General features: G+C 61.2%; 3 protein-coding genes across 9 annotated transcripts; 1 reads left to right on the top strand and 2 right to left on the bottom strand.

The window, feature by feature from the left end:
• Positions 1–256: 256 nt before the first annotated feature.
• Positions 257–6,550, bottom strand: PCBP4 (poly(rC) binding protein 4). Of its 2 annotated transcripts, XM_068157940.1 has the most exons (13): positions 6,389–6,550; positions 4,769–4,884; positions 4,425–4,448; positions 4,316–4,348; positions 3,944–4,060; positions 3,735–3,863; positions 3,375–3,503; positions 3,045–3,119; positions 2,831–2,875; positions 2,567–2,642; positions 2,140–2,192; positions 1,541–1,710; positions 257–1,191 (listed from the first exon to the last, which is right to left on the bottom strand). In XM_068157940.1, the coding sequence occupies exons 2-13, from the start codon at positions 4,862–4,864 to the stop codon at positions 876–878; spliced, it is 1,263 nt and encodes a 420-aa protein (XP_068014041.1). In that variant the 5' UTR covers positions 4,865–4,884; positions 6,389–6,550; the 3' UTR covers positions 257–875. The 2 variants fall into 2 exon arrangements, with proteins under 2 accessions (XP_068014041.1, XP_068014042.1); XM_068157941.1 differs by lacking the exon at positions 3,045–3,119.
• A 1,225-nt stretch (positions 6,551–7,775) lies between these two features.
• Positions 7,776–10,377, bottom strand: LOC137450924 (putative protein-lysine deacylase ABHD14B). 6 transcript variants are annotated; one of them, XM_068157933.1, is made up of 4 exons: positions 10,157–10,367; positions 8,903–9,197; positions 8,501–8,742; positions 7,776–8,158 (listed from the first exon to the last, which is right to left on the bottom strand). In XM_068157933.1, the coding sequence occupies exons 2-4, from the start codon at positions 9,108–9,110 to the stop codon at positions 7,976–7,978; spliced, it is 633 nt and encodes a 210-aa protein (XP_068014034.1). In that variant the 5' UTR covers positions 9,111–9,197; positions 10,157–10,367; the 3' UTR covers positions 7,776–7,975. The 6 variants fall into 6 exon arrangements, with proteins under 6 accessions (XP_068014034.1, XP_068014035.1, XP_068014038.1 ...); XM_068157934.1 differs by lacking the exon at positions 10,157–10,367 and adding an exon at positions 9,839–10,100; XM_068157937.1 differs by lacking the exon at positions 10,157–10,367 and adding an exon at positions 9,839–10,100 and having other exon boundaries at positions 8,903–9,187.
• Positions 10,355–12,384, top strand: ABHD14A (abhydrolase domain containing 14A). Its single transcript, XM_068157932.1, has 4 exons — positions 10,355–10,898; positions 11,041–11,156; positions 11,526–11,761; positions 12,028–12,384. The coding sequence occupies exons 1-4, from the start codon at positions 10,651–10,653 to the stop codon at positions 12,208–12,210; spliced, it is 783 nt and encodes a 260-aa protein (XP_068014033.1). The 5' UTR covers positions 10,355–10,650; the 3' UTR covers positions 12,211–12,384.
• Positions 12,385–12,508: the final 124 nt, after the last annotated feature.

The raw sequence follows: 12,508 nt of genomic DNA, 5'->3' as shown, positions 1-12,508 counted from the left end.
TCAACCCCGGCCCACCCACAAAGGTCCCAGGGATGGAGATGCTCCTGCTCCAGTATTGCTAAGGGGCTGGAGAACTGCCTCATGGCATGGAGGAGGCTCCAGGAAGATCCCCAGAGAACCTGGAGCTGAAGGCCAACACCCCTCTGGCCACAAGGAAGCCCCTCCAGGCACCACTTTGTGTCCCCAGGAGCTGGGGCTGCCCCCAGTGTGATGGTGTCTATGCTCAAGGTGGGGGATCATTTTTTTTTCTTGTAAATTTTATCTTTTTATTAAACCATTGATAAGTTATAAAGGAGGAAAAAATATAGACTTATATATACAGCCTTTCCAAACCTGCAGGGACCAGCTCTTGGATGGGGTTGCTGGGCAATTGCCCCGAGGTGGCCTGGGGAGGGCCCCCCCAGCAGAACCAGGGGAAGGGGGATTCCCAGGTAGGCCAGGCAAACCCTCATACAGTGGGACTCAGCTTTTGGGTGCAGCTGGAGGGGGAGCAGGGGCATGACAGGTTGGGCAGAGCGAAGGTCAGGAAGCCCATTTCCTGCACAGGGTCCCACCCCAGCACAGGGTACTGAGAGCAGGGACCCTGGGCCAGCAGGGACAGCCCCCCCCACCTCTTCAGTACCAGTACCCTGTGCAGGAAAAATCAAGGAGGGGAGCACAGCACTGCCAGGATGGGCAGAAGGCAGCAGAGCAGCCCTTTCCTCCAGCGGGCATTGCTGCCAGGAAGAGCCTTCTCTTCCCTGGGGTGAGGGGCAAAGGGATTCACCTTGAACATGGGGCGCCTGGCAGAGGCTGGGGCACAGGGTGGGGAGTGGGGAGGTGTCCCTAGCACTGGGGGGGCACCCCAGGCTCCCTCACCCACCGTCTGGTGGGGCTCAGTAGGGTGAAAACTTCTGTCGGTCGGCTTTCTTGGTGCCGTTGGCTGCGGAGATCTTGGTCGTGTAGGTGGTGGTGCCGCCGTTGGGACCCGCCATGGAGGATGGGGACAGCGCCAGGAAGGACATCGGCTTCAGGCCAATGAAGTTGGAGAGGGAGATGGCATAGGGGGTGCCCAGCAGGGTGGGGGGGGCTGGGGCTACGGCGGGCAGTGCTGCGCCAGAGCCTGGAGTGAGGGGCTGGGAGAAGCCCATGCCGAGGTCCATGGAGCCAGGGCCTGGTGGCACCTGGGAGGTAGATTTGGCCGTCTCTAAGCTGGGGAAAGAAGTGAGAAGGATGGGGTGGTGAAGACCACAGTGACAGAGTGGGTCCCCCACCCCAGCCTGCCCATCATAGGGTGCAGAAACCATGCACCACATCACTTCTGCCACAGGTCTCCATGGCACACCCTGGACATCCTGCTGCAGGGGGCTAAAAAGTTGGGGGCTCAAACCTCATGGGGGTCTCAGGTCCTGCACCAACCATTGCAGGCCCTCAAAGCATCATTCAGCTTATTCCTCAGGATGCTGGGGTGGGGATGTCCCTCTAAAGAGGCATTGGGGTGCTGACAAGGTACTACCCCTTGCTAGCAGCCAGCGTGTGTCTCTCCCAGGTTGCCACCTACCAGGCTGTGATGAGGTACTGAGCCAGGGTGATGCTGACAGGGGACCCTGTGATGGTGATGTGCCGCTCACCAGAGCCCTCGGTCTGGTTGCCAATCTTGATGTGGGCCCCTGACATCTGCCGGATCTCGCTGATCTTGCTGCCGTGCCGGCCAATGATGCAGCCAATGAGCTGGAGGGGTAGAAGGGAGCAGCTGAAGGAGCCATGCAGAGCAGTGAACAACCAGCCACTCAGCCTGGCCACCCTCTATGCCTGGGAGGATTGGTGAAACTGAGGCAGATGCCCGAAGAGCAAGGCACTGCTCTCCTTGGGCAGACCCTGCATTTTGGTCCCACTCAAGCCTCCCCTGGCTGGTATCATTGGGCTCTCATGTCCCAGTGCTACTTCTTGGTGCTGGCCAAGCCCTTTCCCCTTCCATGCCTCAGTTTCCCTTTTCTTCCATCTGTTTCTGCCCTAGCAGCACCTCCTGTACCTAAGCTCTGGCAGACAAGGCAGAGCCTCCCCTGTATGGGGAGGTGGGTGCTGGCCCTTGCAAAGTGGCTGTGAGATGGGACATATGGGTAGGGGTAAGCTCTTGCCATCCCTGGGACCCACACATACATCATTGGGCACCAGGAACTCCTGGGAGCTGCTCTGGGAGCTGGCGTCCAGGCCTGGAGGGAGAGAGAAAGATGTTAGCAGTGGGTGTGTAGGTCTGGGCCCCAACCTCAGACCTGTGCTGGCATAGTCAGTGGCCCTGGGGACAAACCTGCAAGATTCCTGGGGAGAGGCAGAGAGGATGGGACATAGGCACCAGTCATAATTTGGTGCTGTGCTTCCCCACTGCAGCTCTGGAAGGCTCTAGTAGGTGCAGGGACCCCAGCAAATCAAGCCCAGGGTCATTCTGGGGGGCAGGTGGCCATGTCAGGGGAGCTGGGACTGAAGGCGATGCAGGGGACAGGGGCACCCTCATCAGGGCCAGATGGCTGGGTGGATCAAGAGGGGCACACCACATTCCCAGCCCTGGGAGTGCATGGGAGATGCTTACCTGGCACCATGGAAGGTGCATGGCCCAGGGAGGCAAAGGGGAGCGTGTGCCCTGACAGCTGCTGCAGCTTCGTCATCTGGCCAAGCAGCGTGAGGAAGAGGAAGGATGTATTAGGGGTGATTGCAGAGGGTCCCCTGTCTTCTTCCAGGGCTGAATTCTGGCACCCAGCATCTCCCAGGACAGGCATCTCTGGCAGTACCTATCCCAGCAGGCACAGACCCCATGCCCATGGGAGAAGGTGTGGTTTGCCATGGGAATACTCACCTCTGCAGGACAGACCCCACTGTACTGGCCCTGCATGGAGAAGCCCTGAGTGGTGAAAAAAGGAGCATCAGTGGGTGCCCAAGTAGGAACCTCTGCCTCAGGCCACCCCCCTAGGGCAGTGAGGCCACCCTGAGCCCACTGCAGTCACCCCTTGCCAGCAGAGGCTGGACCCTCTGACCACCCCATGGTCCCAAGGGTGCTGCGGCCTCCTTACCTGGTTGGCAGAGAGCAGGAAGGTGCCCAGGGAGAGGCCAGGGTGGTAGGGGATGGTGGCCCCCTTCGGAGGCGACTGGAGAGGGAGGGAAGGAGGTGGAGGGGATGAGAGATGAGGTGAATGCCCTCGCACCCCCATGAATGCCCTCAGACCCTCTACCCCATCATGCCCCCAACAAACTGGGCACAACCCCCAGCACCACCAAGGCAGAGTGCTCTTATGGGCTTTCCATGCAGGGCAACCTCAGTGCCCGGGTCCAGATGGGCACAGAAAGCCCAGAGGAAGGTAAGATGGCAGCAGGTGTCCCTTGGCCTGGGCATGAGCAGGTACCTCCAGGATGACGGCGCAGATCTGTCTCACGCACTGGATGATGGTGTCTGGCACCCCTGAGACTGTGACAGCTCGTTCGGTGGAGTTGGGCAGAAGGTCACCGGCCACCTGCACCTGTGCCCCTGTGCTCTGAGGGTGCAAAGGGAGATACTGGGGTCCCCCAGCCACCTCCCCCCAGGCCTCAGCAGCTCACACCTCCCTTGTTTCCCCCTGGGTCCCCAGAGACATTTGCAGGACCCACATGGTGATGTTCCACTCCTGCATCACCTTCCGTAGCTCCAGCAGAACCACGGCAGTCCCTCCCCCCAGGGCTCCGTGCCCAGCCGGGGGGAAAAGGGGAGCCCACAGCCCCCACCTCACCTCCCGGATCTCCCGGATCTTAGCTCCGGCCTTGCCGATGAGCGAGCCGCACTGGCTGGCTGGGATGACCAGGCGCAGTGTCACCGGGGCTCTGCCTGCTGCTGGCCCATCGCTCCCTGGTCCCAGGTCCTGAAAGTTTGGGGGGCGAGATTGTGGCACTGGACCTCCACTCAGGGGACCCCTGTCCAGGGTGCAGGGGTGCTGCCTACCTCCTCCAGCTTGAAGGCGATCATGGAGACAGCACGGAAGACGGCGTCGGTGGAGCCAGTGATGGTGGTGATGCGCTCAGGGCAGCAGCCCTCTGAGATGGTGATGCGTGCGCTGCTCTGGGGGCAGCGCCACATCCCATCAGGGACCTTGCAGGCCCTGTGCTCCATGTTCCCCCCACAAGGGAAGGGCTCTCAACACCTGAAGACTTGGGCTTTTCCCCTCCCACCAGCCCCAGGCAGCTTTCCCTGGGGTGCAAGGGTCCATGTGGGGATGAGGATGGCCAGGGCTTGCTTGGCACATGGGAGCCACCAAGTGCCAGCAGGTTGGACAGTAGGACCTGGTAGCCCCCCAGCCCCCTAGCACAACCTTACCTGCTCTCGTATCCTCTTAATAGTCTCTCCTTTCTGCAGGGAGGAACAAGGCAGATGGTCAGGTCCAGGGGAGCCCCAGGCTGGCAGTGCCCTGGACCCCAAATCTTACCTTGCCAATGATGCTGCCAATCTCCTGCAAAGTTAAAACGAGGGTAGCCCCATTAGCAGCTATCTCCCTGCCTGCCACATCCCTCCTCTTCCTACATCCTGATGGATGCTCAATGAGCCAGCCCTGCCTCAGGGACACTAGGAGGCTTTCTAGTGGCACTGGGGCATAGGAACAGAGCCTTCCCTGGCTTAGGATGGTGAAGAAATCCTCCTGGGACTGCTATTCCCAGACATATTTGGAGCAGAGGAGGAAAACAGGGTGTGGTGAGGATCTGGTACTCCAGCATGGCCCCCACCCTGGACACTGCTGACTCCCTGCGCAGTGCCAAGCCCCCACCACTGTACCTTGCCATGCATGAGCATGCGGAGAGTCAGGGTGATGCTGAGCTCTGCCTCCTCGGGGCTCCCGCCCACACCGCTGGCTCCATCCGGCGATGCCATGGCGGGAGGGTGAGCTGAACCTGTGGCACACAGCAATCTCCAGAAAGTGGGAAGCCTCTGACTAACTTTGCCCCTCACTCCTACCTCTGCAGCCTGAAAAACACCTATGGCTGGGAAGTGGGGAAACCACAGCAGGGACAGCACTGTGCCCTCCTCCCGTGGGGCAGGCTTCTATGGCCTTGAGGTATGCCACCGGCATTCTGCAGCCGTTTTGGAAGCTCCCCAGGGGGATCCACTGCCATTTGTCTGCCTGAGCCTGCAGGCAGCTGTCTCCAACCCGGCCCTTGGCTGGGGCTGGCACCTCACCTTCACAGAGCCAGAAGATGGATGGATATGGGAGGATGGGGAAAACTGAGGACGGTGGCTGTGGAATAGGGTTGTTTGCAGGTGCTTGTTGGGGTCGTATATGCAGAGCTGGGCAGGGCAGAGGTGGTCTGGATGGCCCTACAGGCTGTGTGAGCTTTCCTCCTCCTCCTCCCCTGCACAAAGCCCCAGGAAAAAATGAAGCAACCTTCCCGATGGGGACCGCTAGCCTGATGCAAACCATGACGTGATGCCCAATGCACGATGCCACTGCACCATGCCTCCCATTCACAGAACACCCCAGGACCCCACCTCAGACTGTGTGGCTGGGGGCTGGGGGGCAGTCAGGGCCCTGCAGTGCCAGCACGGGGCTGGAGGAGGACAATTGCTGTGTGTCCAGGCATGGGTGGGTGGCTGCGGCACCACTGGCTCCCGGCAAGCCGGGCGATGCCAAGCGGCTTTGGAACAAAGCACCCGTGTTGGGGCTGGGACCTGTGTCTGAGGGCATGGCGGGGGGGGAGGCAGTTATTTTAGGTGCTGGCAAGACTTGCCACTGCTATGGCACATCTCCTGCATCAGGGCAATGGGGGTGGGGGGCAGGTGGGTTGGCTGTGTATCCCCCAAGCGGACCCCTGGTGTGGTTTGGACGCCTCATCTTCACCCCGCTGTTACCAGGGGCTGGAGAAAGGAGGAAGGGCTAGGGAAAAATATTCCCATTCCCGATGAAGGGGAGCCAGAAATGGGGGAGGGGGCGATATATTCTCCTGTATCCCCCTTCCCCGGAGTCTGCCCATGTCCTCCGATCCCTGGGGATGAATGGCCACAGGGACAAAAGATCCCACTGGGGCGTGAGGGATGAGGCTGGTGGTGGGGCGGGGGGGAGGTTGTGGGGCCACGGGTGTCCCTCATCAGCCACCAGCAATGTGGGGGTCCACGCGTTCTCCCCCAGGTAAGCCAAGCGGGCAAGCACGCCAAAGGCCCCAGTGATGGGCACGGGCCACCTGCCCCAGCCCCGTGCCACGGCTGGCGTCGGAACAGCCACAAAGCAGGGCACCGCCCCTCCTTCGGGGCACCTTCGGGTGGCGAAAGGAGGCGACGAGAAGAGCCAGAAGGAAGCCCCCACCCCGTCCCTGGGAGAACCTCTGTCTGCTCACCCCCCCCCCGCCCCCCCCGGCCGCCCCGAGCCCCCCGGCCCCCCCCAGAAGAGGGCCTGGCGGGTACCTTTCCGTGCGCCTCGTCCCTCCGCCGCCGGCCACCCCGCTCAGTGCCACATTGTCCCCGGCGGCGCCCAGTGACACCCGGGGCAGGAACAATGAGCCGCTTGACAGGCCAGGGCCAGGCTGGCAGCCTCGGCCCCCACCCCGGTCCACGCTGGGGCCCCCCTCGCTCTTCCCCTCTCCCACATCCCTCCCTCCGGGATCCTATTACAGCGGATAAGAGACACTAAAAGGAACAATGCACCCTGGGTAAGGCCATCTGCCACCGCTGGGGACATTCCTGGCCCCCCCTGCCCGCCTCCCCCCGCTTGGCTCACACATCACCCCTCTTTGTAATTGCGTGGTGATTTTTTTTTTTTCCTGGAAGCCGATCAGCTGGCAGTGCCTGAAGGCTCAAGGACACCGGAGCGGGCAGGGACGGGGCAGCTGGCAGCCCAGGGCTCGCCGGCACCCAGGGGTGCTGCTAGGGCAGAAAGATGGGGAGGGGGAGGGGGGTGGGGGGAGTAGGTGACATCTCTGTATTAGGGGTCCGGGGCTGCAAGAGGGCGCCTGAAGTGGGGGTGGGGGTGGTAAGAGATGCTCTCTACAGGGGTACCACCTCACTGCCAGTGCAGGGATCAGCTCGTGCACCCCTGGCACTGCCCCATGCCTCCCACACAGCCGCTCTGCACACAGTTAAGTGCCCCTCCCCCCCCCCATTACCTCCCCCCAGTAAATCCTCCTGGGCCCTGGCGTAAGCAGCTAAAGCCCAAGCAAGCTTGGGAAGGGGGGCACCCCGCTGCCTGCTCCATCTGTGCCCCCAAATGCCCAGTGCAGCAAGACCAAAAGGGGAAGAAGGCAGGTGTCAGGCATGGGGCTTGTCCCGTTGTCTGTCCAGCCAGGTGTCTGTCAGGTCTCCCTGCAGCCCCCTGCCCCATCTGCCCATGGCAGCCACCAATTCAGTAAGTCTGCCCCCCCCACTCTGGGCTGCTGGGTAGCTGCTGCAGTGGGCAGAAGCCTGATGGCTGGTGGCTCCCTGTGGATTACCTTGAGCTTGCGTGTGTGCCAAGATGAGTGGGAGAAGGAAGCAAACGATGAAGAGAAGAACTGCAGGCTGGGGATATGGGTGCCACCACCGTGGGATACTTACATGTTTTGGAATACAGCCACGGGGCTCCCCAAGCACCCTCCAAGGCTCCTGGTGTTCCTGCTATTAGTAATGGGTGGGCTCCAGTGGCCTTGCAGATGGCATTTCCCCACCCACAGCAACACTTCCCAAATGTCCTGTCCCTCAGCGGCTGCACCTCCCCTGCTTTCACCCCAATGTGCATGGTGTGGTAGCTACAGAGGAGGTGGGGACCAGGAAAGGAGGAGGGAAGGGTGCAAAGAAGTGAGGTGAAGGTGGCAGGAAAGCAGTGGTAGAGGTTGATGTTTTATTTGGTCCCAAGGCAGGTGGTGAGGCCAGCAGTAGGCCCGGCACGGCATGGCTGGGTTGAGTATGGAAGCCAGGCAAGCAGCTGGGCTGGCACAAGGCTCTGTGTGTGTTAAGGCAGAGTGGGTGAGCTGGCCAGATCCTTGTGCCCTGTGAGCCCCTGCACACAGCTCAGCCTGCTCACTCCAGCTGCTGTAGGAAGGCCAGAAGCTTGAGGTGCCACTCGTTGGGCTTGTCCAGGTAGCAGGCATGTCCAGCACCCTTCAGCACCAGCACCTGGTGCTTAGGGAGGTGCTGCAGGTTGTTCAGGCTGGTCTGCCCTAGCTCCACATCCTGGTCCCCATACACGATCAGTGTGGGGGTCTGCAGAGAAGGAATGCACCCTGAGTTTGCCATGGGTACCCAGGCACCCACTCCTCTTGTCAGGGGACACCTTGGCAGCAGGACATGGAGGAGAGACACTTGCCCTGCTCTCCTGCCCACCACAAGGACAAAATGAAGCTCAAATTCATGGGTCTCTCTATGCCCCCACTTTCCCTCCTGCTAGCCCAGTTACATTCCAACACCACCACATTCCCCTTTTCCAGTAGCAAGGTGGTTTCTGGCCTCTTTGGTCTCTCCCTTGCCCAACCTCAGTGCTACAGTGCCCTCCTCACCATACCCTCCTAGTTCCCCGGCCTCACTTGATCTCCCTCCAGGCCGTACTTTGATCTGGGCATACTGCTCCGCTGTGAACTTCTCGGTGCAGATGGGTGCCACAGGCACGTAAGCCTTCAGCAGGTGGTTGTGCTGGAAGAGGAAGGGCAGCGAGTACATGCCGCTGAGCGATGGGCTGATCACCACGGCTGGACCCAGGCTCAGAGCCTCCAAAACCGCTTTCAGGAAAGACCCCGGCGCTAGCTGGCCCACGGGTGCTGGGGCCTTGGCATCCTTTGAGTGTCCCAGACCTGTGCCATAGGAGACAGAAGTTGCCCCGTCACGCTCTCTGCCACCTCAGAACCAGAAGGATGCTGGGATTGCCATCCCTGTGTCCCGAACATGAGCAGCTGTATCGGCTTCCCCCAGCCCCCACAGGACTCCAAGGCGGTGCTTACCACCGCACCTTACCCGGTAGGTCGATAGCCACAGCTCGGTAGCCATTTTCAGCCAGTGTGGCAAGCGTCTGTAGCTGCAGCCAGGTCTCAGAGGAGAAGCGAATGCCGTGCAGCAGCAGCACTGTCAGCTTTGGTGCCTGCTGGGCTGGCTGGGCTTGGCGGTAGAAGAGGGTTTGACCTTCCACCGTAACGGTGCCCTCGGTGAGCTGTGGTGCAGCCATGCTTGGAGGGTCAGGAGAGCTGTTAAGGAGGTTGATACCCGGAAACGAGCCCGGTGTGCGTGGTGGCCCTGTGCAGCCTAGTGGGAACTGTGATAAATGGAATGATAACTCGTGTCAATTAGATGATTTTGATTAAAGCAAAAGCAGGAGCATGAATGATGAGACGAGGGGCCAGACATGAACACAAAGGACAACGGTGAGAATCTACAGAACCTATGTGAAGACCCATCTCTGGGAAAGGACCTTGATTGTAACAGCAGAACTAAAAAAGACACAATCACAAGGACTTAGCACACAACCCACCGGCTGTGCTGACGAGAGGATTACATCCGTGAAAGACCACCAGAAGGACAAACTAATTTAAACAAACCCACCTTTATATGCATATGTATTAAGGGTAGACTATTTAGAGGGTAGTTAGAAAGTCATTGTCGTGCATTTTAGCACCCAGCGCTGTTTTGCATGTCTCTTACTGCTTTAAAATTGCTCCTTTCTAATTAAAACTATATTCAACTGATTTTAATTGGCTCGGTCATTTCACAACAGGAATGTTGGCGTCAGTGGGATGCTGGTGTCCCATCACCGAGGCCCGATGCCGGCAGGAAGGCAGGTGGGCGGTGACCTGGCACCGCTCCCTTTTTGGGGGACACCAGCAGAGAGCAGCTGGGTGCGTGGGGCCGCTTGCTCTTCCCAGGTGGGCTCACAGGCCTGGCCCTGCCTCAGCTTACCTGCCGGGCCGGCGACCCTCACCTGCTCCTCCGCCCCCTGCACCGGTCGCCGCCCGACTCCCGCACCCCGTTGGCACCGCGGGGCTGGGGGGAAGTCGCGCCCCGGGTCCAAAGGCCGGCAGCAGAGGGCAGAGTAAGCAGCCACACCGGCTCGACCCGCACAAGATCCGGGGCGCCAGCGGGAACTGGCCCCGCCCCCTGAGTCGAGCGGACACGAGTGTGGACGAGCGATGCCGAGGACAGCCGAGCTCCGCCGAGACCCACGGGGGCTCTAGTCGAGCCCTAGCCGAGCCGAATCGAGCGCTGCCGAGCTCTTACCGAGCCGAGCCCTGAGTCCTGCCGAGCCCTAGCCGATAGCCCTGCCCGTGCTCTGCCGAGCCTTAGCCGAGCTGCGCTGAACCCAGCCAAGAGCCGGGGCGCCTCTCCCGGCAGTGGCCGTTTTCTGCCCCGGCTTGGGCCCAGCCCAGTAGCACCGGGTGATCGGTGCGGTGGACAGGCCCCTGGCTGGCAGCCCTAGGGGCCGTCAGCGCGGCGGCCACCCACTAGGCGGAGCCTGGGAGCGCAGGCGCGGTGCCGTGGGGGCCGGCAATGAGGGGCGCCGCATGTCCCGGCTGCAGCTGAGAGGCGGCCGGCTCGGCAGCCGGAGCCAGCGGCAGCTCGGGACGCCGAGGCCGGGCCGGGGGCGCGGGCCAGGACGTAGCTGAGGAGAGCACTGTGGTCTGGGGCCTAATATTTCCCCCCCGCCCCACGCAGCGGTGGGGTTTGGGGCTGCCAGCCTCTTGCTGCCATTTTCCTTCTGCAGGGGAGTGGACATGCCACTGGCCCGAAGCCGCCTAGGGCTCCTGCTCCTCGGGGCGCTCCTCACCCTCCTCCTCTACCTCCTGCTCCCGGCCGCCCAGCACCAGCAGCGCTTGGCAGGCACCCGCCCTGAGGAGGGGAAGCGGGGCTGGCGCACAGGCAGCACCACTGCACGAACGGGAATGGCTGGGGGAGAGCACCCCACCTTCTACAGGGAGGTTTCCGCAGGGTCCCCGGCCAGTGGCACTGTCAGGCCCGGGAGGTGGGTCAGCCTGCTGCATGGTAGAGGAGGGTGGGAGGGGACAGTCCCTGGGGATCAGTCTTCGCCAGCACTTGTGGCTGGCAAATTTCTGCAGGCATGGTATCTTCTCTGAGCTTCTTCTTGCCTGTCTTCCCCACCGCAGGCCCGATGTCCTGTTCCTGCACGGCCAGGCGTTCACCTCCAAGACGTGGGAGGCTTTGGGCACGCTGGCATTGCTCGCTGGAGAAGGCTATCGAGCAGTCGCCATAGATCTGCCTGGTAGGACCACAATACTGTGCTTAGGTTGATCCCTTGAGACACCTTCAGTCCCTCACCTCAGCCACTGCTGGGCTTTGAACCTCATTAGGGAGGGTTCTGGACCTTTTTAGGCAGCTGTTGGTGCTTCCTGGGGCAGTGTACATGGGATTTAGCTTTGCCCTGGAGCATTGGTGTCCATGGCCCCCTACACCCTTTGGCTGAGGTTGGACCTGTTGGTCTGGGTCATGGCAGTGACTGTACAACTGCCAGGAGTTGATTGAGTGACCATATTTTGCCAAGCCAGCTGAGCCTTCATGGGAGTAACCATTGTAGGGGCTGCATAATCCCCCCTAGCCCTGTCCCTACCTCCTGCCCTTTGCCCTGTGCTAGGCTACGGGGATTCTCCTGCAGCGGAAATGGTGGCCACAGCACAGACCCGGAGAGCTTTCCTGGACCACATCCTCCAAGAGCTGGATTTGCACAGACCTGTTCTTGTCAGCCCCTCCATGAGTGGCCGCTTTGCCCTGCCCTTCCTCTTGGCACAGGGGGACCAGTTGGCTGGCTTTGTGCCCATTGCACCTGTGGGCACAAAGGACTACACTGCTGAGCAGTATCAGCGGGTCCAGGTGAGGTGGGCTGTGGGGCTCCTGGGGGGTTCCTGGGTGCTGGTGAGCCTCGTGGGACAGTTGGCTGGAGGGTGCATGGAGGGTGGCCTTTCTTTTGGGGTGAGAGGGAATGTGTGTTACTCCTAGCTCATGGGATGGCTGGCACCTGCCTTCCCTTGGCTTTGCAGCCCACTGTGGTGATGGATGGAGGTAGGTACAGCCCAGGGGGAGCCTGGTGGCTGTTTCTGCCTTTGATGACTTGTCTGGTTTTCTCTCCCCTTACCAAGACGCCCACCCTGATCCTGTATGGTGACCGTGACACAAGCCTGGGTGCTCAGGCCCTGCAGAGCCTCCGGCACATCCCCAGGCACCGTGTGGCTGTGCTGCCCGACGCTGGCCATGCCTGCTACCTGGACAAGCCACAGGACTTCCACCGGGCCTTGCTGGGCTTCCTGCACCAGCTGGAGTGAGCAGCACCTCGTCTCTTGCAGAGAGGAAGATGGGGGCCCCACTCCCAGTCGCCTGGGAGGTTGGGGTGAGGGGTGCTGCTCTCTTTTGGGGTAGTGATGGAGTGCTGAGGGATTCCCTCGCTGGTGGGACAGGGTGTCGTCTGTCATGAGGCCAATAAACTGATGTTGCTCTGGTTTCTGCGTGTGTCCCCAAGCGCCGCGGGGCTCCCCGGGCTCCAGCTCCATCTCTCTGCCCTAGTGTCGGGCAGGAGGGTGCCCCGCCAAGTCCCTGCCCGCTCTGTGCCACTCCGCCTGCCTC

This window comes from Melanerpes formicivorus, unplaced genomic scaffold (assembly GCF_026170545.1).
Source record: "Melanerpes formicivorus ecotype bairdi unplaced genomic scaffold, bMelFor1.0.p_v2 SCAF_38, whole genome shotgun sequence".
NCBI classification, from domain to species: Eukaryota; Metazoa; Chordata; class Aves; order Piciformes; family Picidae; genus Melanerpes; species Melanerpes formicivorus.
Note: the sequence above shows the minus strand (reverse complement) of the source record. Positions and strands in the feature narration are given on the sequence as shown.

Coding starts and splice junctions, on each gene's coding strand:
- PCBP4 (XM_068157940.1), bottom strand. CDS start 4,864: ATGGCATCGCCGGATGGAGCCAGCGGTGTGGGCGGGAGCCCCGAGGAG. Junction 4,349..4,424: donor TTGGCAGCATCATTGGCAAG/GTAAGATTTGGG, acceptor TCCTCCCTGCAG/AAAGGAGAGACTATTAAGAG. Junction 1,192..1,540: donor CAGTACCTCATCACAGCCTG/GTAGGTGGCAAC, acceptor TTCTTTCCCCAG/CTTAGAGACGGCCAAATCTA.
- ABHD14A (XM_068157932.1), top strand. CDS start 10,651: ATGCCACTGGCCCGAAGCCGCCTAGGGCTCCTGCTCCTCGGGGCGCTC. Junction 11,157..11,525: donor AGTCGCCATAGATCTGCCTG/GTAGGACCACAA, acceptor GCCCTGTGCTAG/GCTACGGGGATTCTCCTGCA. Junction 11,762..12,027: donor AGCAGTATCAGCGGGTCCAG/GTGAGGTGGGCT, acceptor CCCCTTACCAAG/ACGCCCACCCTGATCCTGTA.
- LOC137450924 (XM_068157933.1), bottom strand. CDS start 9,110: ATGGCTGCACCACAGCTCACCGAGGGCACCGTTACGGTGGAAGGTCAA. Junction 8,743..8,902: donor TGTGGCTATCGACCTACCGG/GTAAGGTGCGGT, acceptor CCTATGGCACAG/GTCTGGGACACTCAAAGGAT. Junction 8,159..8,500: donor AGCAGTATGCCCAGATCAAA/GTACGGCCTGGA, acceptor CCTTCTCTGCAG/ACCCCCACACTGATCGTGTA.